The sequence below is a fragment of the Rattus norvegicus genome, chromosome 1, assembly GCF_036323735.1.
Source record: "Rattus norvegicus strain BN/NHsdMcwi chromosome 1, GRCr8, whole genome shotgun sequence".
Classification (NCBI taxonomy): Eukaryota; Metazoa; Chordata; class Mammalia; order Rodentia; family Muridae; genus Rattus; species Rattus norvegicus.
This window is the reverse complement of record NC_086019.1, coordinates 179,757,379-179,782,580: the sequence shown is the minus strand read 5'-3', so window position 1 is coordinate 179,782,580 and position 25,202 is coordinate 179,757,379. Positions and strand designations below refer to the sequence as shown.

Genomic DNA, 25,202 nt, shown 5'->3' with positions numbered 1-25,202 from the left:
ACACCCTACAGATGAACAAAAGAGTTGACTAGACAAGGAGTTATAGGCACTGTGAGGTCCTCCAGCATTTCTCACTGGCTTGTTGGATCATTTTCCAGAATAGCCTGCAGGCCATGGGGTATAGCTAAAGGTGGTCAGGAAAGTGTGACCTTGGGGCTGGTGGCTGACACTGAACTGAGCAATTGAGACCTGCACCATTTCAGTGGTGACAGAGCAGCAAGGGACATCCCTGTGTAGCAGAAATTTATTTCCCCATTGGAAGGGTGACTCAACTTTGTTTTCAAGTGAGGTCATCACACTGAACATTTCTGCATCTTCCATTCTCCCAGTGTTAAATATCTAAGTAGCTTTTAGCTACTACATAGGACATGGATTTTGGTCATTAAGGGCAGCTGGAACCCGGTTAGGGGCGAACCTCTGGGTACGAACTTGGGGTAAGGACAGTTCTGGATGAAGTCACTCGTGTGAAAAATCATAACCCTTCCACCATGCCCGACTGTTCAAGAATAACTTGTATTCGTTACGTTTTCCATCTCATTTACTTAGTGTGTGCTCAGGTGCCACAGCACATGGGCACGTTCAGAGGACAAAGCGGCTGCTGACTTCTACCGCACGGGCACTGGAGAGCAAACTCAGCTTGTCAAGGGCAGGACTGACAGCCAGTGCCTCCACCAGGCTTCTCACTGGCCCAATTTCCTGAATTCTTTAAAACCTTGGCACAACATGGCATATCAAGTCTTTTGTTTTCCTTTCATTCACGTAAGATAGGCAAGGTGTTTAATATGGTGTAAGGACTAAAGGCTGCAGGGCTTCCTGGACCAATACCCCAAAACTGAGCCTGAGTCTTGTTGGTATCCAGTGGTTAGACGTGGATTAATTAAAATTGTAAACCTTATACTTAGCCCTACATGTTAAAGTGAATTGAAGGAAATGCTTTAAAATCTCACTGATCTTTCATTCTCCCATGGTCCTGAGGGTGGGCCTAAGGCATCCGCTATCAGACCGTCCCAGGAGGCTGGTTTTTCCAGTGTCCCTTATTATCTTTGAGACGGTCCTGCTGTGCAGCTTCCTCTGACCTTGGCAATCATCTGTCTCCCTAGCACCAGGGCGTCTGGCCAGCACCTTAGGGTTCTGCTCCTAAATGGAGTTTTACCTCCTGGTATGTTTGTGCACCACTTTTGTGCCTGGTGACTGCAGAAGTGAGAAGGACACATTGGATTCCCTGGAACTGGATTTAGTTGTAAGCTGCCATGTAGGTGAACCCAGATCCTCTGGAAGGGCGGCCGGTGCTCTTAATCACTGAGCCATCTCTCTAGCCTCTCATCTGTTCTTAAACAGTTTTCAACTTCTACTTAAATTAGCTCTAATGTACAATCCCAGAGGCTAGATTTCAAAATCATTGTTCAAGCTAAAACCAAACTTCTTCAAGGTACTTTACACACTGTTGATCATCCAGAGAATACTTATATGGGCAGTACCTACTTGTAGAGTTTGAGGAATTAACAATCAAAACAAAAAGGCCCTTTGGGTGAAAATGCAAAACATAGTGTGAAAATCAGAGATCAGCTGCTCTGTGCCCCCATGTTTCAACTTTCAAGAGTAGCTTTGCAAAGTCCAGCTTTGCAAATGTGACCCACGGCATTTGAAAGCAAACACTCTTTGTAGTTATTTAAAAGGGCCTTTTTAAAAATTATAATACAAAGGTCTGTGCTCTATAAGCAGTCCTCCACTGTGCATTATAACAATAAGGCTTACTTTTAATACAAAGACTAAGTGTTTGGTGGTTATGAGCCACTGGACTTGACGAACATCATCTTATAACTGCTCATCGGTCACTCACTGCTGTCTTCATATGTAACAGATCAGTTCTAACACAGGCTGGATTCTTACCTTTAGGCCCATTAAAATTTTGACAATTATTCAAAGCTCCATCCACTACCCCACAATGTACCCGTTAACTGTGGTACAAGCCAAGGAGAGAACAGATGCATCCGGCCTTACTCTAGCAGCACAGTGACCTGGTGATGTGTCCTTTCAGCCATCCGTCTAGAGAAGATGGTAAGATGAACATGGTTTCCTATTTCTTACTCAGGAAGCCTGTTCCCCATTTACAGACAATGAGGATAAAGGCATCACAATCAAATATGGGAAACTGCTTTCTCTTTATTTAGACCTTAGGAGGAAAAAATGAACTTTGGTCACATAGTACCTTAAAAAAAAAAATCCAGTTTTACATATTTCTAAATATACAGGACTAAATGAGCAGAGAAATAATTTCTTCTGTAAAAACTGGCCAAATTTTATCAAAACTTTACCATACAGTGAAATCAAATTATATAAAGACATTTTGGGATTGCAACCTTGAAATGATGTGACAGGGCACTTCCACACACCAGTGTCCTGTGCTTGCTCTAGTCTGAGAGCAGAGACTCAACAAGCAGGGACTGTCATCAATGGTCTGCAGCATGGCTGCTGGCAGCCAGATCCATGATGGACAGGTCTGCTTTAACAAAGTATAATCAAGGGAACATGTCACAGTATCAAATGAATATCTAAGAGAAAAATAGGAACAAACCAAAAGATGAAGATGAAAGGGCTACCACAGACAAAGCCAGTGTCCCCCATGATGCACCTACAGGGGCAGACAGTGGAGAGAGGGCTGAGGATGCTAATATGAAAGGAAGCTGAGTGCAGTATTTATTTCTCATTTTATACAACTCTGACTCTTTACAAAAATGGTTATAGTCATGCCGGGAGAAATGTGACCCACGGCATTTGAAAGCAAACACTCTTTGTAGTTATTTAAAAGGGCCTTTTTAAAAATTATAATACAAAGGTCTGTGCTCTATAAGCAGTCCTCCACTGTGCATTATAACAATAAGGCTTACTTTTAATACAAAGACTAAGTGTTTGGTGGTTATGAGCCACTGGACTTGACGAACATCATCTTATAACTGCTCTTCGCATCTTTTTTGCTCTTCGGGTCTTCTGTGTCGTCAGGATGCGCAGCAGCGTGGAGCTCTTCTGCAGACTCCTCCTTCTCAGACTCAGAATCGCTGTCCGAGTCATCTGGACTCTCAGCATCAGGAGAGTCGTCCTCATCGTCATCCCCAGCCACATCACCTTCTCCATCATGATCTTCTACCTGAAACATCAACCGAAGGCCTATGAAGGAAAAACGAGCACCACTGGCCAGTACAGAAACGGAACTGGGACTAATCCTAATTTCTGTCTATTTTAAAAATAGCCCATTTAGTTAGGCACAGTGGTGCGTGCCCTAATGCCAGCATTCAGGAAGCAGAGGCAGGTGGATCTCTGAGTTCAAATTCCAGCAGGGGCTACATAGTGAGACCCTATCTTAAAACACCCCACCTCCCAAAGGAAACCCCCCAAACAGTCTACTTAATAGTACTAGGTCAATATTCTATAGACAAATTAAAAATCCCTGGTTGCTGAGGCAAAGACTGAGGACAGCCACTCCACACTTTAAGGAAAGCTTCGCAGGAGCAATCTGTTGTCTCCCTCCTCTAGCTTGAAATTTTCTGCTTTTTTCTTCCTGAAACATCATCTGTTAGTAAATTCACACTGCACCAGTCATTGGCACTTATTACAGACACCAGTCAAGAAACAGCGAAGAAACAAATCTAAGCCAGAATCTTAAACTTCATGAAAGATTTTATCTTTTTTTTTCTTAAAATATTTATTTACTTTACATATGTAAGTACACTGTAGCTGTCTTCAGACACACCAGAAGAGGGCATCAGATCTCATTACAGATGGTTGTGAGCCCCCATGTGGTTGCTGGGAATTGAACTCAGGACCCTGGAAAAGCAGTCAGTGCTCTTAACCACTGAGCCATCTCTCCAGCCCGAAAGATTTTATCTTATGAGCGTTTATTCATATCTGTTAAAGGTTTGTCCAGGTTAAGTAGCTGACAAGAAAGCATTCTTCCTCTATTAGGGTTCTCAGCTGCTTTAGCAACCCAAGTATTAAACTGAAAGCCATCATGTCCTGGTCGTGAGCAGTCACACGTACCTCACTGAAGCCGAGCCCGCAGTGCCGCCGGTACCGTCCTGACAGTTTGCTGTCCATGCTCTGCTGGTACTGAGACTCCAGCTCTTCATTAATTTTCTTGTCTTCTTCCCCTGCGTGTCCATTGTACTTTGGTTATGATTCAGTCAAATCAACAAAAACATGTGATTACACAAAAAGACCCACAAAACAGAGGCTATTCTATTCAGGGCTGAGATTTCTAACTGTGATTAACTTCACAATGCGTTCTGTGGACAGTTTCTGTAGTACAGTTGTCACCCATCAAACAACAGACGTATTTATGGTGTCTTAAAAGCCACCCTTGTACAGTAAGTGTCTAATGATCACTCTAAAGGTTTCTCCAAGTGTCCTAACGAGCGCTGATGCACAAGAGCATCTGCTGAGCAGTCTGCTCAGAGCGTCCCGTCTTTGCTTCTCAGTAAACTAAACCCAAGTTATTTCATATGCAACATTTGTATGTTCCCATTTACTCTGCGCTAAGCAGCAGAGGACTAACAGCCCAGTGAGCCCCACTTAAAATGGATGGTCCCCAACAGTCTGGATTCAAGACTGGGCACAGTGCTTTAGTGTATAAACATGAAAGCAATTTTAGGTTCCAATCACAAATTCTTGTGCTTTGGGTTATTTTTCTTCATAGGCGTCTCAATGTCTTTGGCATTTATTATCTAGTGAGCATAGCAAGGGCTGTCGTGGTCTTTTCATGCATTCATGTCATTTCACTTTGCTATAATTCTCAATTTTAAAAGAGGAAGTATTAAATGCCAAAATTCCTTTCCATTTTGCAAAGTTGATGTTCTGCCTTATGGAACAATGCTAATCATTCTGAAATAACTAATGTCAGAAAAATGAGAGATCAAATGATTTCTGAAATATACAAGATAGTCCACATAAAGTTAAATGATTCAGTTAAAATTTTTGTTACATTTAATTTAGATTATGCTGTTAATTAATAACAACCAAGATTTTATTTACTTTCCAACAGACTGAATTAAAATTCAATTCATTTGCAGTTTTTATAAAAAATTGTTACCCATATGTTTTTTTCCTTTTCTGGAGCTGCAAAGCCAGGGCTTTAACCATGCTAGGTGACTGTTTTACCAATAGAATATACTTTCCTTGAAATGCTTTAATTAACAGGACCATGAAGCTTATAAAAGCTCAAAATAATATAGATCTAGCACCTCTGTTTTAATTATGTTTTTCTTACCTGTTCTGAAGTGAGATGTTGATTTGTGATCTCCTATAACAAGACGACCAGTGTGTTCTTTCTGCAAGAAGGTAGAAAACTTGAAATTGCTCATTCAATATAATTACCGGGTGTTCACTATAATGTAGTGGAAACTATGGTAGGCTTCTGGAACATTCTGAAGACTAAGGCATAAATGAAGATCTCTGTCTTTATGGAATTACATAGTACCAAGAGGAAAGATTAGAAAGAGATTCACAAATGTAAACAGTGAATTATATGTATTATATTATACTACAGAAGGTAGTGCCATCAAAATAAAACAGAATACGGTGACAGAAAACTCAAAAGGGGCAGAGATCAGGTTCCAATATTTTGAGACAAGATCTCACTATGTAGACCAGGTTGGCCTTGAACTCATAAAAGATCTACCCACATCTTCCCCTTAAGTGGTAGGATTAAAGGCAAGTACCAACATGCCTATCCCAGGCTGCAATTTTAAATGATACATAATGAGAAAATTAAGCCAGCCCAAGCATTTTCTTTCCTGCTGAATGTGTTGTCATTTCATAATGGCCCCATTCCCCCATCTCAACACTGGTTTCTCTGTGTAGGTCTGATTGTCCTGGAACTTATCCTGTAAACCAGGCTGGCCTGTAACTTAAGAGATCTGCTGGGCTCTGCCTCCTGAGTGATGGGATTAAAGGCATGTGCTATCATCATCTACTGAATTTCTTAAAACCTTTTCTACCATCTCTTTCTGATGCCCAAGAATAGCTTAGCAAGCAAGCAAGCAAGCAAGCAAACAAACAAACAAAAAACAAAACAAAAGATTCCCCAAACCCCCCAAAATTTATGTGGATTGAAAACAAAATAGACTTATCACATACCAAGTAATAGAAAATGAAAATGAGCATTACTATTTACAATTTACAATTAACTAGCTAGTTCTTCATTAGATTACAATAAATCCTAAATTTCAACCTCTCAAAAACAGACCATAAAACAATGTAATACAAAACATAAAAATACTTTGATTCAAAGAAACTACATAATTAGTTTCATTATGTTAGTTCAGTCCACTCTTTATAGCTCCCATTTAATTTCCTAAAGAAAGGATCCATGAAAAGAGGGAAAGATTAAATCTAATTCCAAAGCAACATTAAAAAGCACCTGTGGAGACACATGTACGTCTTCCTGTTTCTCCCACCTAAGGACAAATATACACTCCACTTCCAGTCCTTTAGGCAAAGATTTATATGATGGTAGAAAGCCCATAACTGGTCACCAAATTTTATAGCTTCTGTTAGGATGTTTTTAGTACTGTCAGAATTTTCATCTTAGTACTTGATCATGTTTTCTAAATTATTACTTTATATACCTTTGACAAATCTTTTATTTGTAGATGCCAAGTGAAAGTTACATATTATGAAAACTGCAAATCATCAGGAAGCAAGGATCATTGATTCACTACAGAAATGCTTCCTGACAGCTCTGTGAGGGCCTGCCTTTCTCAGTCCCTTTCCATTCAGAACTCTCTGCTGGGAGCTGGGAGCTTGCACATCTACTATGCCTGGAAGCTTTCTTGTGCAGCACAGTCAAGAGATAACTGGCCACCATTGTATGCTCCCTCACACTAATGATTCTGTATTAGTTCCAATTTCTTCCAATGCACAACAGTCACGTCACCACGGGTGATACCCAGGGCACAGAGCAGTGCGGGCATGGATTAGCTAACCAGTAACTGCTGGTGAAATGCACCAGGGCTTCCAGTGTACAACAAAAAACAAAGAGCGGGGTTTATCTTGGGGTGCTGAAAAGGAGAAAATGATCTTCCCAATGCTTCCAAATGTTGTTTGTAAAACAAAACTGCTAGGAAAAGAAAGGCTTTCAAAGAGTGCTTTCTTAGCACTATACCTACACATTTCATTAAACTCAGTGTTACAAGATTCATGTAACATTCCTAAAGTTAGGACTCTGATAAGGAATAGTCCCCAGGCTGCCACTTTAAGGGCTATGAAATACAGACTTCTGACCTTGGGCAGCAGCTATAACTGAGTAGAAATGCCTTCCATTAAAACCCTCAGGCAGTAAGCAATCAGCTGAGTTTATACAAATCCAATTTTTTTCACCATACTGCCAAAGGTGCAGAAAAGACCAGACTGGTTCAAAAATAGTATAAACTGAAAGTGTTTGTTAGGCTAGGTGTATTTCCCAAAGGCAAAAATAAATCAAGCAGAAGAAAAGTGGAACTGGACACGCTCCAACCTCCTCACTTAACCCACATAAACACAGCATTGTTTTTAAAAGATAAAAACAAATATACAAGCTTACCTTTCCTGCACCCATAAGTCTCAAGAACTTCTGTTTTCTTTCTTCATTGCCCAAGTCTGCTGCCTCCCAATTGCTAGATCCAAGCTGCAAGACATTAGTTATCTTGGTTTTTGTTTCTGCATTTACAAATACTAAAATATTTACAGTCAATTTGTAACTCCAAGTTTTCTTCTGCCAGTTTTAACTAACTGGGACTTATGGTTCTTAGAAGTTAATGAATGTATCAATCACATCTGAGTTCTGCTAGGCTCCCTTTCCTCATCTCATAGCAGAATTCTTAATTGTGTTACAGCCACAGCTCTGTCTATAAAGCCTGATAATGCCAGCATTACATAGAGTGCTCATATATTACTATGCACAGTCCTGTGGGTTCCCAGCTCCAGGATGCAAATCTGCGACACCTATGCAGCAACAGAAGGCCGCCAGGACTGCTAAACAAAGCTGTAAAAATTCTGGGCTCGGGCCGGCGATGGCTCAATGGGAGAAAGTGCTTGTTGCCAGCCTGACAACCTAAGTTTGACCTCTGGGATTCCTAAGGTGGAAAGAACTCACTTCCAAGTAGTGTACCATGCGGCCCTGGGTTCGGTCCCCAGCTCTGGAAAAAAAAAAAGAACCAAAACAAAACAAAACAAAACAAAAACCAAGTAGTGTACCATGGAATTATGCTGAGTATGCATGTGCACACGCACACATAATACATCACTCAAAAATACACTTTGCTGAAATTCTAAGGAATATCATGCCATCATAATCTTTCAGGCTTTTTTGTTTGTTTGAGAAATTCTGATTATTTATTAGACCCAAAATGTTGTTTTATTGTTTTTTAGAGATCTTCCGAAGAATAGAAAAAGTTTACCGAAAAAAAAAAAAAGACTAAAATTCATTGTATCTTTCAAGTCACTGAACCCGTTTGTCAATCTAAGTACTATAGAATCCTAATAACTATATTTTCCTCTACATTTTAACCTTTTTTTTGGGGGGGGGGTTCTTTTTTTTTTTTTTTTTTCGGAGCTGGGGACCAAACCCAGGGCCTTGCGCTTCCTAGGCAAGCGCTCTACCACTGAGCTAAATCCCCAACCCCTTTCCTCTACATTTTGAATCTACCAACCACTTCCAGTCATACTAAGAATGATTAAAAGGAAACAGAAAAGAGAAAAGCTTGTTGGACTTTATTGTGTCAAATACTTTACTATCAAAATGTCCAGTCATCTGCTGTGCAAAATTTTTAATTTTTTTACCCAAAAGAAGAAAACTGACAAAAGGCATTTTAGAACTAAGAATTTAAAAAAAGAGGGCCAGAGAGTTGTCTCAGTGGTTAAGAGCAATACTCTTTCTGAGAACCTGGTTTTGATTCCCAGCACTGACATTGCAGTTTACAACTGCCTGTAACTCTTGTTCTATTAAATCCATGCCCTCTTCTGGCCTCCATGGGTATGAGGCATACAATTGGTGCACAGACATATTTGCAAGCAATATGCTTATACACACAAAAATTAATAATAAAAAAGCAAAAAAAGTAATATAAAATTATAGGCTAAAAATAAGAACAAAGTTATGTGCAAATAAACTCAGGCTGATCCTTTGTATGATAAACAACCAGATGAGTTTTCCAACCCACCAATCAATGTGAGACAAAGCAGGAATAAAGAAGATGGTACCCTCATCCAGTAAGCCACTCAACGGGAAATGCTCCGTTTTTGCAGAAAGAGTTTCATTTTGCAAGAAGACCTGGGACCATCTCATTTTTCTAAAAGGATGCTTGACTTTTACTTCATCTTTTATTATATGTGTACAACATTTACTTGATTTGTAAGGGGCAAAGGCTGAAGACAGGTGTGCATACAAAGGTGACTAAAAGAAAAAGATGATAAAGAAATGAAGACATTCATTGGGTTGATCATTCTAACTAAAATACAATAAAAAATAAAAATGTTTTACAATTATGGAGCAAAGTGAAAAACCTTCAACACAAAATGGTAAATCCTCAGTTTTCAAAGAATCCAAGTATTACATTTTGACTATGAAAATACAAGAAATAGACGTGACGAGAAAGCTAAAACCTATTAGAAACAGATAAGCAATCTTTACCCATTCGTTCTAGTTGATACATGACACCAACAAGCAATCAGCTATAGCCACAGGATACCAACTCTTTGGGTTTATAGACTGCTAAAAACCAGAACTTATAGAGTAGAAGTTTAGATTCATTATTGTTAAATTTAGATTAAAATTCCTAGTAGTCATTGATAAGTCCCCTTTTATTTCTCTGAAAATCACGACTGAACTATAAAGGACTTTAGGAACAGGGAGGACAACTGTGGGCCCGAGAGTTGCAGCGCTTGTACCACACCACTTCTCCTACATTACGTCTGCTGAGGAGATTACATGTTCTCATGGTTTTGGCTGCCTAAGTTACAAATCTCTATTCCTCCCCATGACGCAGGTCTTTTTATAGGTCAATTAGTCTTAACTGTTTCTAGCTCATTATAATAAAGTACCACTACTACCAAATCTTACTCTCACTAAACCACTTGCTCTGTGAGCCAAGATTGACATTCCACTGAGTTTTGATTCCTTCCTTACTAAGACTTTTCAGGACTAGTGTGGTGGCCCAAACCTATCTATAATCAATGAGATGAAGGCAGCAGGGTCCTGAGTCTTGGGGCTACACAGAAAATTTAATACTAGCTCCAGGTACACATTGGCCTTGAATTGAAATCCTAATGGCTGTGTAGCTCAGTAGTAGAGAATTTGCTTAGCATGTTCCACCACCAACGAAAGAAACCATCTCAACAATGCATGAAGAGTCGCATGCAGGCTAAAAACCTAATATGAAAACCTGAAGAGCTCTGACTCCAAAGTTATTTTGAATGTGAGCATGGCAAACTATTCACCTGACCTTACAAGGTAGTTCAGTCAGTGGTAGGTGTACTCCAAAAGTTACCTTCAGGCACATTTGTGTATGCATGAAATAGGTCAATCTCTTACCTATACTCAGACCTAATCCTCAAGATAGCTCATTATAAATATGCAAATATTCCCAAATCCAACAAATTCTGAAACCTGAAACACTTCTGGTTCTCAGCCGAGGGGGTACTCAACATGCAGCCTTCTTTAACTTACAAATAAACCCCCACTCCCATTCCCTCTAGAGCAGTGGTTTTCAACTTGTGAGACTCCTTTGGGGGTGGCAGAAAATTATGAAGTAGCAACAAAAAAGCTTATGTCTGGGGACCGCCACAGAATTAAAGGGTTGCAGCATTAGGAAGGTTGAGAACCACTGCTCTAGAGCCACTCACAGTCCAACAAGCAAACCAAGGGGCTGGTAATAAAGGGGCACTAAGGCTCAGGAACTGCATGAGCTGCTCCCACGCTCTGGCCACAACTTCTGGTTCTTTCACACACACCGACTGCATGGGGCCAAATTAGCCAACAAGAACATACCAGCAAACATCTTGACAATGTTTTTACCTAAGTAACTCCATCCTTTACAATCTCTAATCTTATTTATTTCAATGCATTGTTGTTTTTGGTTCTTCCTTTCCAAGAACAGCAAGCACCTTTCCAAAATACTACACTCTGAAACACAGAGCCCATTTGTGATTCTCCCATTCTGACAGAACAGCTTTATTACCCACGTCACCCAAACCAATGAATCCTCAAGAGCCTCTTTTCACTATTCCTCACCATAAGCTGCAGTCAGGTTTGCTCCTCATATACACATCCCACTGATCATATATTTGAGATTATTTCTGTCACCCTTTCCTAGCAGTTCGTTCTGAGGTATGTTATCTATTTCTAGTATCTTCTGGTTTTGTTGCCCTCAATTAGGTATCAAGTCACTGAGCAAAAAACAAACAAACAAACAAAAAAAACCCCCAAAACCCCACCAAAACAAACAAACAAAAACCCAAGAAACAAAAAGTCTTGCAGTAGATACTAACACATTACTGATAGTTGATTTCCTAAAATTACCAAATGTATCTAGAAATACAGATGAGCTAAACAAACAAAAATATCAAGCAAGTCATCATCCAATTAGCAGTAAAAATAAAAAGCATATACATTGAAAACTGAGTTAAGAAAACTACCGAGGGATGTTACTGCATAATACCGTGTAACATTAACATCGCAACCCTTTTTATGACAGTATAGGCAAAGACTCAGGTCCCAATCTTGAAAGGCAATGATATCACCTTTAAAGACAAGTTACAGGATTTGAAGTACATCAAAGTTCACCTGGCTCAAAAGTTGTTTTATTTCTGAGTCTATCAAGGCAAGTATGTAGCAATCAATTCACAGTTGATATTAGGAGGAAAACAATGTGACAGCTCTTATAGATCGATTTTAAAGGTGAGGTCACTGAAAACCTTAGACAAGTTCCTAACAATGCAGAACGGCTGTATTAACTATGTGTGATCTAAATTCCAGTAGCAGAGAAGACAAGGGACATGAATTAACCTCACTGACTACCCTTCCTTCCCTCTTTTTTCAACTGACGACTAATTTTCCTTACAGGACTAAAATTTATTTAAATGCTCTTACTATTCTGGTCCTCACCCCATCTTCCAACCAAAGGAGAGCTGTTCTTAGTATTCTCTCATGAACTACAAACTAGTTCAGGGGACCTTTCATTGTAATCGCACTAAGATTTACAATTCTCAAGCTGACAGTGTATTAAAGATCGAAGCCAGTTTTCAGCTGTCTCAAAGATGACTTCCTCATGTTCCCTTCCCACTGATTTCCCCATCAATGTTTCCAAAGGATTTCATTATAGAAGAACCTAATTTTACAAGTACAAGGTACCTGCAGTTTCCATGACATTATGCTAGAACTAAGGCAAATATAACAAGCATCCTCTTTATGAATCTTTCAATTCCGGTATCTGGCATTGCAGTCAGTATTTTACAGGTTATTAGGGGCACTTTATTATTTAAAATAATAAGTCGAAGGCCTGAGAGATCAGGAAACAGGAATTTGACATCAAAATGAGCTTATGGGTCTCACTCCCTGTGACCTCGACATTATTCTATTACCAAACTATCTACCACAATCTTCGGCTTAATACTGGTCTGTTTATTATGAACGGTATATAGTAACGGGCAGCAATTACCAGTACACAGAAAAAATGATTCGGGCTGAAAAGCTTGTCCAAATGTGATTGAACATTTCGCCATTGTCAGAGATGCGTTTTAAACCTAAATCAGGAGTATGACATATCTATCCTGAAATGACTAAGAAATGAGCTTCACCGGACCCCAAAAACGCAAAGACATCTGGATTAAGCTCTTTTTCCTTTTGATCCCTTCTCAGGATTTCCTTCCTCAATTCCCCTTGCTACGCAGGTCACTGGATCTCAGCTCAGGGCATCTTCTAACCTTCATATTCTAATAAGAAAAGGAAGACATCCCTTGTTGCGCCCCCTTCCTTCGGGCGCTTTTTCCTCCATCCACCCTTCCCGGCCTACCCCAGCCTTCAGTAGGCCTCAACCCTCATCCATTGTTATTTACATCGTCGTCGGGAGAGGCTGAACGTTTCACCCCGTGCGGGTGAGACTCCCGGGCAGCACTCATCGTAGCTGGGATACCGATGGGTATAGGCCAAACAGACTCGCAGTTCTCCTCAAACGCGACACCAGCAGCCCTCACCCAGCCGCCGGACCAAGCAGCGCCACTCCAGAACGCAGAGCCCCTCCGGGCCTTCTCCGCCACAGTCGTCACTGCTGCGGCCGCTCGCTACCCTGGAGCACACTGGGAGTTGTAGTTTTTTGGATTCACTCTTTACTGGCCTGACTAAGCCATCTTCAGCGATTTAAACTACAATTCCCAGGAGGCCGAGCGAAGCATCTCGCGCGGCGTGGCGGGAGTGCCCTCGGAGGCTACGCTTTCTTCGGCGTGTAGAGGGAGCTTTCCCGCGGATGGGTATGATGGTGATCGTTGGTGGAGAACTTCGTTGCCACAGAAAGGCCTAGAGTGGGTTTTTGCCTTTTTTTGTGTGAGGTTCTGCCGTGTTAGCAAACACATACATCATAGTTAAACACATAGATTTAAATGTAATGTTCGGGGCTTTTTGAATACGAGTTCTCGACCTAAGACCTTTTAAAAAATGGCTTCTTTCCCCACCCTAATGTGTAGTCTCTATTACTAGCATGGGATATCTAGGCAATTCTGATTAATTAAAAAAAAAATTTTTTTTTGAGTACTCACTGAAGTGAGTTCAGTATGATGCTGAAGGCTTGTTAATTGGTTGTCTTTTAAAAAAAGGTTCACCCTCAGGAATTGGCAATTGGCTGTTTTCCTCGGGGCCTGGTGTATTCTAGGTAGGAGTGACCAAACCCTCTGACCCCTTTCTTAAGGTAGATATTATTTGAAACTTCATCGACTGAAGTCTGTCTGCCAGAAAATCCTCTATCTTTTATTTTTCTTGTGTATGTGTGGGGTGAGTTTCCTATAAAATAAACCCCTTTAAAGTTACAATACAGTAACATCCACAGCTTTTTCCAACTGTCTCCTCAGTCTACTTCCAACCACCCTTAGGGTAGATACTTCGCTGCCCTTCCCATTTGCAGTCTTGTTTCTATTTCCTATTTCCCCATTTTCCTGCCCCTTTCCTAGCCCCAACAATGGCTAAGCTTCCCGCAGGGTCTTGTAGTTCAGTGCTCAGATATTGAAGATAAACTTGTATACATTAGGGCGTCTGAATTTTTCGTTCACAGTTAAACCTAACGTTCTGTCAGGATGAGTTTCCCTTACTTATTCTGAAGTTTTCCAACCTCACTTAAAAAAATATTTTTAAGTATAAACAAATAGTATGACAGTGCATGTCTAGTGTAAATCTCCATACTGTTCTGTACTCAACAGTTAATCTAGTTGAACTGCTTGTATAAATTTCAGATGATGATGGGCTGTTCATAGAATTGTGCCCAAAGTGAGGCCGGGCTATGCCTAGTATATGGGAATTGGTGAAGAAAGATCAGAAGTTTAAGATCATCCTCTCCTTTATAATGTGTTGTAGGTCAGCCTAGGCTACAATGAGACCTCAAAAAATCTAAATAAAAACAGCACCCCACCCCACCCCAACCAAACATCAAAGCTTAGAATTGTGCACACTGAGAAGACATTCTCTTAATTTATGCAGTCATAGATCCAATTCTATTCCTTTATTTCGAAGCAGAGAATAGCTTTTAAATACATTATAGAAAAAAAACAAAAAAATACATTATAGAAAAATACAATTGGAGCTGCATTAGTAAGCCCAACCAAGCAAAACACAGATTAATGTTATTTCTGCATTAAACCACAATAAAGGAACAAACCTATGAGAAAAATATTTTTAGAAGTGGTTGTTTAGTTTAGTCACTAGAATTAAAATATTCTACCTACTAACTCCATGAACCTACTTAGTTTTTATAAATGCGATTACAATGGAATTCCACCTAAGTAACAAAGTAGGATGATTATAGTTCACTTCAAATAGATTTGAAAAATTGTATTAAACACAATTTAGAGCTCTTAGCCATGATACTGACAAAATAAGCTAAAGATAGTTAAGCGATTCTAAGATAAAGAGGATAATCATTAAAGTTAGTAGCTACTAAGCAATTTTAACTTTAGTAAAAGATAAAAGTCCAGAAAAATTTAATGGATTAATAATGTGCTATTTATTTGCCAGATTTGTGCCACATCTGGATGACCATTTCTTTAAGTTATCTTAAAACATCATTGAGCAAATCAAACCTCAGTATAACGTAGACTGTATCATTTGAACAAACTTGACTTAGTTCATGTTCAGAAAGATGTTAAGATGAAACGGTATGGTAGTAGCAGTATATGACACAGACTTAGTAGTATTCTTCCTTGTTAACAAGAAGATACTTAGTCATCAACAGAGCTATTAAATACCTTCTCTGGTACCGAGACCATTCCAACTGCACTTTTTGTTTCTGTGTTTTCTAGCTCAATGCCATAGAGTAGTTAGTGAATATCTTAAGTTTGTACTATCTCAGATATTCTCTGCTAATCCTTAAATTTTACCAAACACTTTCAGTAGGTACATAAGGGACATATTTTCTGCATTCAAGGAATTTACATTTTGATTTTTTTAAAGTCATACTTATTTTATGTATGTGAGTACACCGTTGCTGTCTTCAGACACACCAGAAGAGAACATGGGATTGCATTACAGATGGTTGTAAGCCACCATGTGGTTGCTGGGAATTGAATTTAGGACCTCTGGAAGAGCAATCAGTATTCTTAACCTCTGAGCCATCTCTCCAGCCTAGGAGTTTACATTTTAATTGTAACAATTTAAGTTGTTTACTGATTAACCATATACATCAAGACCATTTGGCAAAGATAGAGATGAGCAAAGGTGATTACTGAATTACAGTCGGTGGAGTGCCTAATGTCTAGGGACTTAACCTCTAAGGATTATTTTATTCTAGTATTCATTTCCATTGTTAAATACCTCACTCTTCAGATACATTTTTTAAATAGTGAAAACATTCAAAAATTCTTTCTCCTATCTTTTAATTTTTTTCTGATTTTTGGGAACAAGGTCTCACTAGCCCAACTTGGCCTGGAATTCTATGTAGTGCACTGTGTCGCTGAGCTCATGGTTTTTCTCTCAGCCCCTCAAGTACTGGGATTACAGATGTGTGTAGTCTAACCAGGCTTTTACCTACACCAGAATTTCTTACCCTTATCTAACTTTAACTTAGTACATCTTCACCAACTTGCCCCCACTCCGTTTTCTTAGCCTCTGGTAAACACTCTCCACTACCATGAGGCCAACTTTTAAATAATCCATGTGTGAATGAATGAATCACTCAGGACTTGACTTTCTGTTTCTCATTTATTCCACTTGGTGCTCTCCAGTTCCGTGCATAGTGGTACACATGACAGGATTCCGTTCCTTTGTGTATATATACGATGTCATCTGTTCATCATTGATTGATGCTTAGCTTGCTTCCATTTGTTGGCTATTATAGAAATAATGCTGCGATAAAAATGGGAGCACAGATGTCTCTTCAACACAGTGCTTTCATTTCCTTTGTATACATACCAGTTGGATAATTGCTACACACCATATGATAGTTCTATTTTTAATTTTCTAAGAAACCTTCATGCTGTTTGCTATAATGGCTGTACCAATATTCATCCATTAGTAGTGTGTGAGCTTCATCTTTCCTCAGCATCCTCCATAGCAATGTATACATTTGATACTAGCTTTTTTCTGGGTTGAGGCAATCCTCTCCGTGATTTATTTTTGTTCTTCTCTAATGGTTAGTGTTGGTGAGCATTTTCTCATCTCTCTGTTGGCTGTGTGTCTTCTTTTGAGAAATGTTTATAAGCTCTGCTAGAGTTTGACACCCTCTGACACACCCTAAAGGCCAAGTTCAATTTAAAATTAGTAATTTATATGTTTTAAGATATGGTCTAGAGCTCAGGTAGGCCTCAAATGTCTCCTCCTCTTGTTTTAGGCTTATTAACTTTGGGATTACAGGTGTGTACCACCATGCCTGAGTCAAGTTCAATTTTAAATTGAAACTCAGAAAAATATTCCATCTATTTCACCATCCCCCCCACTCCTCTCCCAGTTACAGATGGCCATTGTGCCTCTGAATTTTTATCATCATCATCATCATCATCATCATCATCATCATCATCACCATCACCATCATCATCATCATCATCTATGTGTGGGGCTATGTGGGGGTATGCGCATGTCAGTACAATTGCTGGAAGAGGCTAGTGGTGTGGGGTTTCCTCTAGAACTGGAGTTACAGTTGGTTATAAGCTGCCTGATGCAGGTGTTAGGAATTAAACTTGCATCCTTGCAATAGTAGTATGTACTCTTAGCAGCTGAGCCTTCTCCCTGCCTCATCTGATTTCTAGTACTGTACAGCTAGTGAGGCAGGGGTCATAATGTGTTTTTTTTTCTTTTTAGTTTTCAAAAATCAACACACATGCTCGACACAGTGGCATATACCTTTCATCTTAACACCTGGAAGGCAGAGGCAGGTGAATTTCTGTAAGTTTAAGGCAAGCCTGGTCTACATAATTCCAGGACAGTCCAAACTACCCAAACGAGCTATATAGTGAGACCCTGTCTCAAAACAAAACAAAACAAAACCAGCAAACACACTGCACAAGTCCCACATATACTACAAGTTTCACTGTGGCACTTTTGCACACTGGTTTTCACTGATATTCCCACACCCCCATTCTTGCTCTCCACCCACTCCAGCTGGTCCCCTTCCTTTCCCTAGTAGATGCCGTCTGCATTTAAAACAAGTTTTAAACATCTAATTTACTTGTTCATTGTGTATTTCTGTGTGTCTGTCTGTCTGGGTTTATGTATGTGAGTTCAGGTCCCCGAGGCTAGAGGTGGTTGAGCCATCTGGAGGGTGGAGTGGGGAGGGTAACCAACCTGGGTCCTCTGCTAAGAAGTACGTCCTCTTAATGCTGAGCCAGGTCTTCAGTCCCACTCTTCTTTTCTTCTATCATAGATATTCTCTTGCCTTCTTTAGTAAAAATTTTCCTACCTCTCAAGATCTCTTCTCTCATGAGATCTGAAAAAAAAAAAGAAACAGTACTGTGTTGTTTGTTCATGGGTTATGTGGATGAACAAATACTTTAAAAATTATTTTCTCTTGTCACAAATAAAACGTGCTTTGGTTTTTTTGGTTTTGTTTTTTTGACACAGGGTTTCTCTGTGTAGCCCTGACTGTCCTGGAATTCACTCTGTACACCAGGCTGGCCTCGAACCAGGCTGGTCAGAAGGGAGGGACTGAAGAGCTGCCTCTGCCTCCCAAGTGACAGAATTAAAAACATATGCTTTAAAAATAAGTTAAAATATTTTAAAAAATAAAAATAAAAAGCATGATCTAGGTGTGGTGGTACATGCCTTTAGTCCCATCACTCAGGAGGACTGTGAATTGGAGACCAGTCTGGGCCCACTATCAAAATAAATCAATAAATCAAGAAATGTATTTATAATTTCAATCTTTCAGACTTTGTATTTTGCACACAAGTAATTTCTTGTAAGCTAGGCTAACACAGCACATATTGGTTGACATTCTTTCTGAAATTTAAGAGCATGTTTAGAATGATTTTTATTTCAGCATTTCTGAGGAGAAAAGACCAAAAACATTTAGTTGTAATAACTTTCAATTTTGAAATGAAGCATGTTAAACTGACATCCTAAATCTCCAAGCATAGAATTAGAATTTCTTAGTTTTTAGAAAACACACACTTCATATGGGCTCTTAGAAATTGCCCCTGAATCTTTAATGGTGCATGAATTCCCTTTTTGTTGTTGCTCTTAAATTGTTGTTTTGTTTTGTTTGTTTGAAAGACTGGCATGAGGTTATTGGGGGTTGAGGGTAGGAAGAACTCAATACTACAAAGGAAATACAGTGGGAATGTCAGTGCGGGCTCTCGAGCAGCCCTCTCTGGGCTGTTAACATTTAAAAAGCCCTTTCAGGGACTAAGGAAATAAAGGCTACAACTGTCTGGAGCTTGAAATGGCTTTTATACTTTTGAACCTGTTATAAAAGCCTTTCTTAGAACTCTGTTTCATCCCCCCTCCACCCCAAACAAAATAGTTGGAAGGAGGTGGGGGAAGAAAATTAAACTGAAAAAGACCAGACATAAAGGATGCTGCTCATAGCTTATTTTAAATTTCTGAACTACTATAAATGGGGGGAAATAGAACAAAAGAGGGAGCATGGCCATATTTGACAGTAAGGGAAAAAGAGAAAGGATTATGTCCTTGGCAGACGCTGTCAGAGGCTAGTGGCACCAACAGGTGCCCGAATTTCCTACAGGAACCAGGCTTCTCGGTTCTGCTGCTCCTAACTTGTTTGTAAACAAGCTGCAAAACCAGACTGTATGTTGACACTCCTTCCTGATGCCCCATTTAAACAGTGCCCTGTGCCTTTCGACAGCATGGTTTTAGAAGTTGATTAAAGGGCATGAACTTCTGGTTCTTGTAAAGTTCTTTTCAGACTATAGGACTTTTCTTCTTTGTTTTATGATTTATTCGTTATTTTTAAATTCGTACTTATTATTTTTGGAATATTGATGGTTTGCCTGTGTACCACATTCGTGAGTTAGATAGTTGTGAGTCACCATGTGTATGCTGAGAACTGAACCTAGGTCCTCTGGTGGCAGAGACAAACTTCAGTGGTAGGTCCTTGACTAGAATAATATTAAGTCCTGGGTTCAGTACCTGAAACCCAAACAAGCAAAGGAAGACAAAGCAGGCCAGGTGGCAGCAGAGCTCACCTTTAACCCAGCACTGGCGGAAGAGGCAGGCAAATCTCTGAGTTCTAGTCTACGCTGGTCTGGTCTACAGAGTGAGTTTTTTTTGTTCTCTTCTTTTTCCCCCTTTCTCTTTTCTAGCCCTGTAAACCATCAAGATTTCAGAGAAAACCCAAGTCTATCTATGAACTCTAACAGTACTTAAATTATAAGCTTTAAAAAAATCCTGCAGTATAATGTAAGTGCTAAATTTTTAGTTTAGTTTAGTTTTTTAAATCTATTAATGTGCCCTTGACTAAATGGCTTAACTTTTTACAGAACTAAATTAAGTTCATTCTAAGGTTTTCTGTTTCTGAACTCTGTGATTCTTTTAACTAAATAAGTAAGAAAATAATTTTAACAAACTCGTTGAGAAACAACTTTCACAGTGGCTAGGGCCTGTAATTCTAACCCTTTGGACACTAAGGCAGGAAGCTCACCTCATCCTGGCATAAGAGTTTGAGGCCAGCCCCATACACACAGCAATACCTTGTCTTGGAAGAAACTCCAAGATCCCAAACTCAAATAACAATTAAAAAATAAATTCCAGGAATAGTAAGAGTCTTAACCAAATCCAAGAATTCATGAAAAAGACATGCAGAAACCTACTGCTATGTAAGCTAACTAAAAACATAATTTAAATTTTTCTAAATTTCAAATTATATTGAATTAGCAATATAAAACATATTTCTGAAGCAGTAGCATACTACAGAGAAGAGCATAAGTCACAGATGCTCCTTTGTCACCAATGAACATATCCATGTTACTGCTCCTGGTCAAAGAGTAAAGTATTTCCAGTGCCCTGAAGCCTTCTCTCTGGGTTATTACCGTCTGTGAAGATCATAAATTCACTTTCTCATTATTTAAATTTCATTTAACTACTATAGCATGTGCTTTTCTACAAAGTGTCTTCTTTAATAGCATTCTTTCTGAGGACCATAACTTCATATAGGATAGCATCTCCTTCACCTTAGTTCTGAGTCATAGTGTGCTGTATGACTTTACTACAACCATACAGTATGAGTCGTTTCCAGTTTTTCACTGTCATGAACTATCCAACTACAGAGACTTTTGTATATTTTACATATATGCACTGGGATTATGCTTAGGAATAGAAAATGAGCCTAACTGGTTTTCCAAAGCATCTGACTCTCTTTATACTCCTTCTCTTCTGCTTATATTCTATAATTGGATCAGATTCATGTCCATTACAGTAAAGTACTTGAAGAAGAAATGAATATGTAGATATATGAGCTTGATAAGGTCTGTTTTAAGAATATATTCATGTATATATATTTGAATTCCTTACAATTAATGTGATAGGAACTGATTTTTGCTAATTTTGTTCTTTCAGAGAGCTGAGTACTTAGAAAAAAAGTAAGACTTCAAAATCAAACTATTGTTTTGATATTGTTTACTTTCTTAGCAGAATAATTTTTGTTTTCTGAGGCATGGTTTTTCTGTATATCTCTGGCTGTCCTAGAACTCTCTCTGTATACCAGGCTGGCCTCAAACTCACAGAGATCAGCCTGCTTCTGCCTCCCCAGTGCTAGAACTAAAGGTGTTTTTCATCACAGCCTGGCTCAGAATATTATTTTATTTCCTTTAACTGTTAGAGTTTTCTTGAACCTATAGTGTTTTTTTTTACTTTGAGCAGAAAGACAATTTTTTAATTGGATTTTTTTTATTTACATTTTAAATATTATTCCCTTTCCTGGTTTCCCGTCCATAACCCCCCTATCCCATTCCTCTACCCCTTCTTCTGTGAGGCTGTTTCCCCACCCAAACACCCACCCATTCCTGCCTCCCCATACTGACATTCCTCTATGCCGGGGATGGGGTGGGGTCCAGCCTTGGCAGAACCAAAGGCTTCTCCTCCCATTGGTGTTCAACAAGGCCATCCTCTGCTACATATGCAGCTGGAGCCTTGGGTCAGTCCATGTATAGTGTTTGGGTAGTCGTTTAGTTCCTGGGAGCTCTGGTTGGTTGGTATTGTTGTTCTTATGGGCTTACAAAGCCCTTCAGCTCCTTCAATTCTTTCTATACCTCCTCCAATGGAGACCCCATGAGAGACAATGTTTATTGTGTATTCTTTTCACTCTTCTTTCAGTTCCTAATTCTTACTGAAACTAAGTCTCACTAAGAATTTTGCTTCCATTAGACTATCTACAACAATATATTAATCATAAGCAATTTCTTCAAGGAAAATAAAACATCACAAACTAATTTTTAAAATTCTACTGATTATGGAAATAGTGATATAATGCCACAAATATGAGTCATAATATAATTCAAAATTTTCTATAGCTATACCGTGGAAAGTAAAAAGATGAGGCTGGAGAGATAGCTTGGTGGTTAAAAGCACATACTGTCCTGGGTTTAATTTCTAATACCCAGGTTGTGCAGCTCATAATCATCTATAACTCCAGCTCCAGGGGATCTGATGCCTTCTTCTGGCCTCCTTGGGCACCTCAAACACACACACACACACACACACACACACACACACACACACAATGCACATGTGCACACACACATGCACATGTGCACACACACATAAAAAAATTGAGTCTTTTTACAAAGTAAAAGAGAAACAGGTAAATTAATGTTAATGTAAGTTTCAGAATACCCAATATTCCTAAAATAGTGGAAGTATAATAATCATAATTACATGTAATAATAATAAATACAACTAGTGAGATACCCTCTTTTATTTAGGATCTGATATCATTCTAATATGACAGCACATCTAAGTCAAAGTAGTCACATTTCCCGTACCCAAAAGTTCCAGGTGGCTGTTGGGCACCACATTAGACAGCAGAGGTTTGGGCTTGTGATAGAATGGGAGTGCTCTGTGCTGTACACGGTTGCTGTGCCTTACTGCTAAGCATGCTTTCAGCAGCAGTCTATACAGGTGAACACTAATGATGGGCAATTAATCGGTTTTCCAGAGGATCTTGAGTTTCTAAGATGAGCAGGAAAGTGAGTGCTCTGGACTCCAGTACTAAATATCACTTTTTGAAACTTTTCTAACAGGGCTGCCGCAACAGATTCTGAACAACAATTTTGAACTTAGAGCTTCGAAGATGGTAGAGGCCCAGACTATTCTAAAGCAATCTGTGTAGTAGAATGAGCAATAGGAAGATCCATGTCTTGTGGGCAAAGGACCCAAAGAAAATGAAAGGACACACCACGCAGAGCTGCTGGTAGGTAGCGTGGAGGCACATGGAGAACCGTCAGGCTTTGGTGGGGAGCAATGACCTTGACAACAGGGACTTGGGAAATATAGAAATTGCACAATAATTGGGAAACCAAGCAAATGAAAAGGATCATGGAAGTGATATCTTTTCTAGAGCAACTGTGTACAATGAAGTTTCTTGTTCAATAAGGAAACACACATAAACGTAGAACTATAGTATAGCTGAATATTTACCATTTTTAGAAATGAGTACTGTTACAATGCTAAAAGTAAAATAATTCATATTTTATTATTGCTTTTTAAAATTTACTTTATTCTTGGAAAACAAAAAAATTACTTCATTATTTTATGTGTATGAGTAATTTTACCTGCATGTCTGTTTATGTGGTGTCTGCTGAGATCTGAGGAGGGTATTAGACCCCAGAGAATAGAATTACAGATAGTTGTGAGCTGCCATGCGGGTAGTGGGAATCAATTCTGAGTCCTCTGCAAGAGCAGCTCTCGATTTCTATTTTACCTTTTTTTTCCTCCCTCCACCCCTCCTTTACCTTTCTCTTTCCCCTTCTCTCTCTTTGTTTTTCCTTTGCTTCCTCCTTCTGTGCTCTTTCTAGCATAGCCTGGTCTGAAACTCTGGGTGATCCTTGTGCCTCAGCCTCTTGTATGCTCAAATTACAAGCACCAGTTATCATACTAGTTTACTGCTTACTTTCACAGTTGCACACATTTTACATTTTGTTTGAATTTCAGAGAGTTAAGCTGCCTATCAGGGGAATTTAAGAACATTTTTAGGGACAAAATATGATTTCCCCAGGAAAGTTTATTTTGAAGGACGTTGGAGATGATGGAAATGAAGCAGTGGCTGGCTCTTGAGTTTCTGCTTTGAAAACAGATAACAGAGTAGACAAGAGTTAAATTGGCGTTCATATTAGTTAACACAGGGAATAGATAATCAACAAACCAGGACTTCAATCAGATAACAGCACTGTATCTTATAGTATATTTATTTTTGTATTGTTTCCCAAAATGTTGTTGTTATTAGGGGCAAGAGAGTGATGTATTCTAAATAGGGGTGTATTAAAGCCAAGATAGTGGATGAAGTTATGCAGGAAACAAAAGAAGTCACAACAGGCTCTGGCCTGCACCTCAGGAACATTAGAACTTATAGGGAGAAGAGACAGACAGATTCAGTGGTGGAGCTGAGAGACAGTGGCTCTAGGTGAGGGTAGAATGAGCAAGAGAGTACAGTCCTTGGACGCTAAGAAAGGTGAGCAGACAAAGAGCAGGTGGCTGTTGTGGCACTGAGGGCTGACAAATAAGACAGCAGAGATGGCTTTGGCAGCGTCTGCTTTAGATTCCAGTGCCCTGAACTTAGTTGTGTAACAGGCAGCACCTCATTTTAAGTCACTATGTCCTGGTTTTATCTTCTTCAGAAAAAGGGATAACCCCTTCCCACACATGCTTGTGAGGATTAATGAGCTGTTCATCAGAATCGTCTGACAAATGGAGGGTGCTCAGTTCGTACTAGTTCCTTTCTGTTCTAGCTTTTGTGATGCCCTTTGAAACTGAATGGATTATGCATAGCCACCAGTCAATGAGATTAAAGCATTTCTGCAAATTCTGCTGTTTTGTGGGAAGTCATAAGGTAGATAGTGTTGGGGCTGAGGCGTGAGCTCACTGGAACACTTGCTGAACATGCTCAGGACCCTGTGATGAATCCCCAGTTCCACAACAAAACACACAGAAATTCCAGAACTAAACTATATTTTAAAGTTAGCATAAAAATGTCAGGTATACATACAACAGAGTATTCAAAGTACATATATATATGTATACATACATACATACATACATACATACATACATACATACACTTTGAATATGTATATGTGTAAACTTGGATTGAGTGTGGTTGCTTTTGCCTGTTATCCCAGCACTAGGGAGGTAGAGTTAGGAGGATCATGAGTCAGTCCAACTACATAGTGAGACCCTACAACAAAAAAACAAAACAAGACTCATGAAAAAGCTGGTGAATAAGCAAGAAGGCTCACTTTATGGTGCCACCAGGTCTGACAACTTGAGTTTGATCCCTGGGACTTACAAAGTAGAAGGAGAGAACTGACTTTTG

General features: G+C 39.4%; 2 protein-coding genes across 8 annotated transcripts in view; one reads left to right on the top strand and one right to left on the bottom strand.

The window, feature by feature from the left end:
• Positions 1-2,143: 2,143 nt before the first annotated feature.
• Positions 2,144-13,298, bottom strand: C1h11orf58 (similar to human chromosome 11 open reading frame 58). 2 transcript variants are annotated; one of them, NM_001013898.3, is made up of 5 exons: positions 13,084-13,298; positions 7,574-7,657; positions 5,261-5,321; positions 4,036-4,145; positions 2,144-3,145 (listed from the first exon to the last, which is right to left on the bottom strand). In NM_001013898.3, the coding sequence occupies exons 1-5, from the start codon at positions 13,144-13,146 to the stop codon at positions 2,918-2,920; spliced, it is 546 nt and encodes a 181-aa protein (NP_001013920.2). In that variant the 5' UTR covers positions 13,147-13,298; the 3' UTR covers positions 2,144-2,917. The 2 variants fall into 2 exon arrangements, with proteins under 2 accessions (NP_001013920.2, XP_038962203.1); XM_039106275.2 differs by lacking the exon at positions 13,084-13,298 and having other exon boundaries at positions 4,036-4,161; positions 7,574-7,627.
• A 39-nt stretch (positions 13,299-13,337) lies between these two features.
• Positions 13,338-25,202, top strand: part of Sox6 (SRY-box transcription factor 6) — a 611,566-nt gene continuing 599,701 nt past the window's right edge. For all 6 annotated transcript variants that reach the window (XM_039106334.2, XM_063285244.1, XM_063285274.1 and 3 more), the window contains exons 1-2: positions 13,338-13,545; positions 22,915-23,084. The gene's annotated coding sequence lies outside the window, so the exon portion shown is untranslated. The remainder of the gene's footprint in view (positions 13,546-22,914; positions 23,085-25,202) is intronic.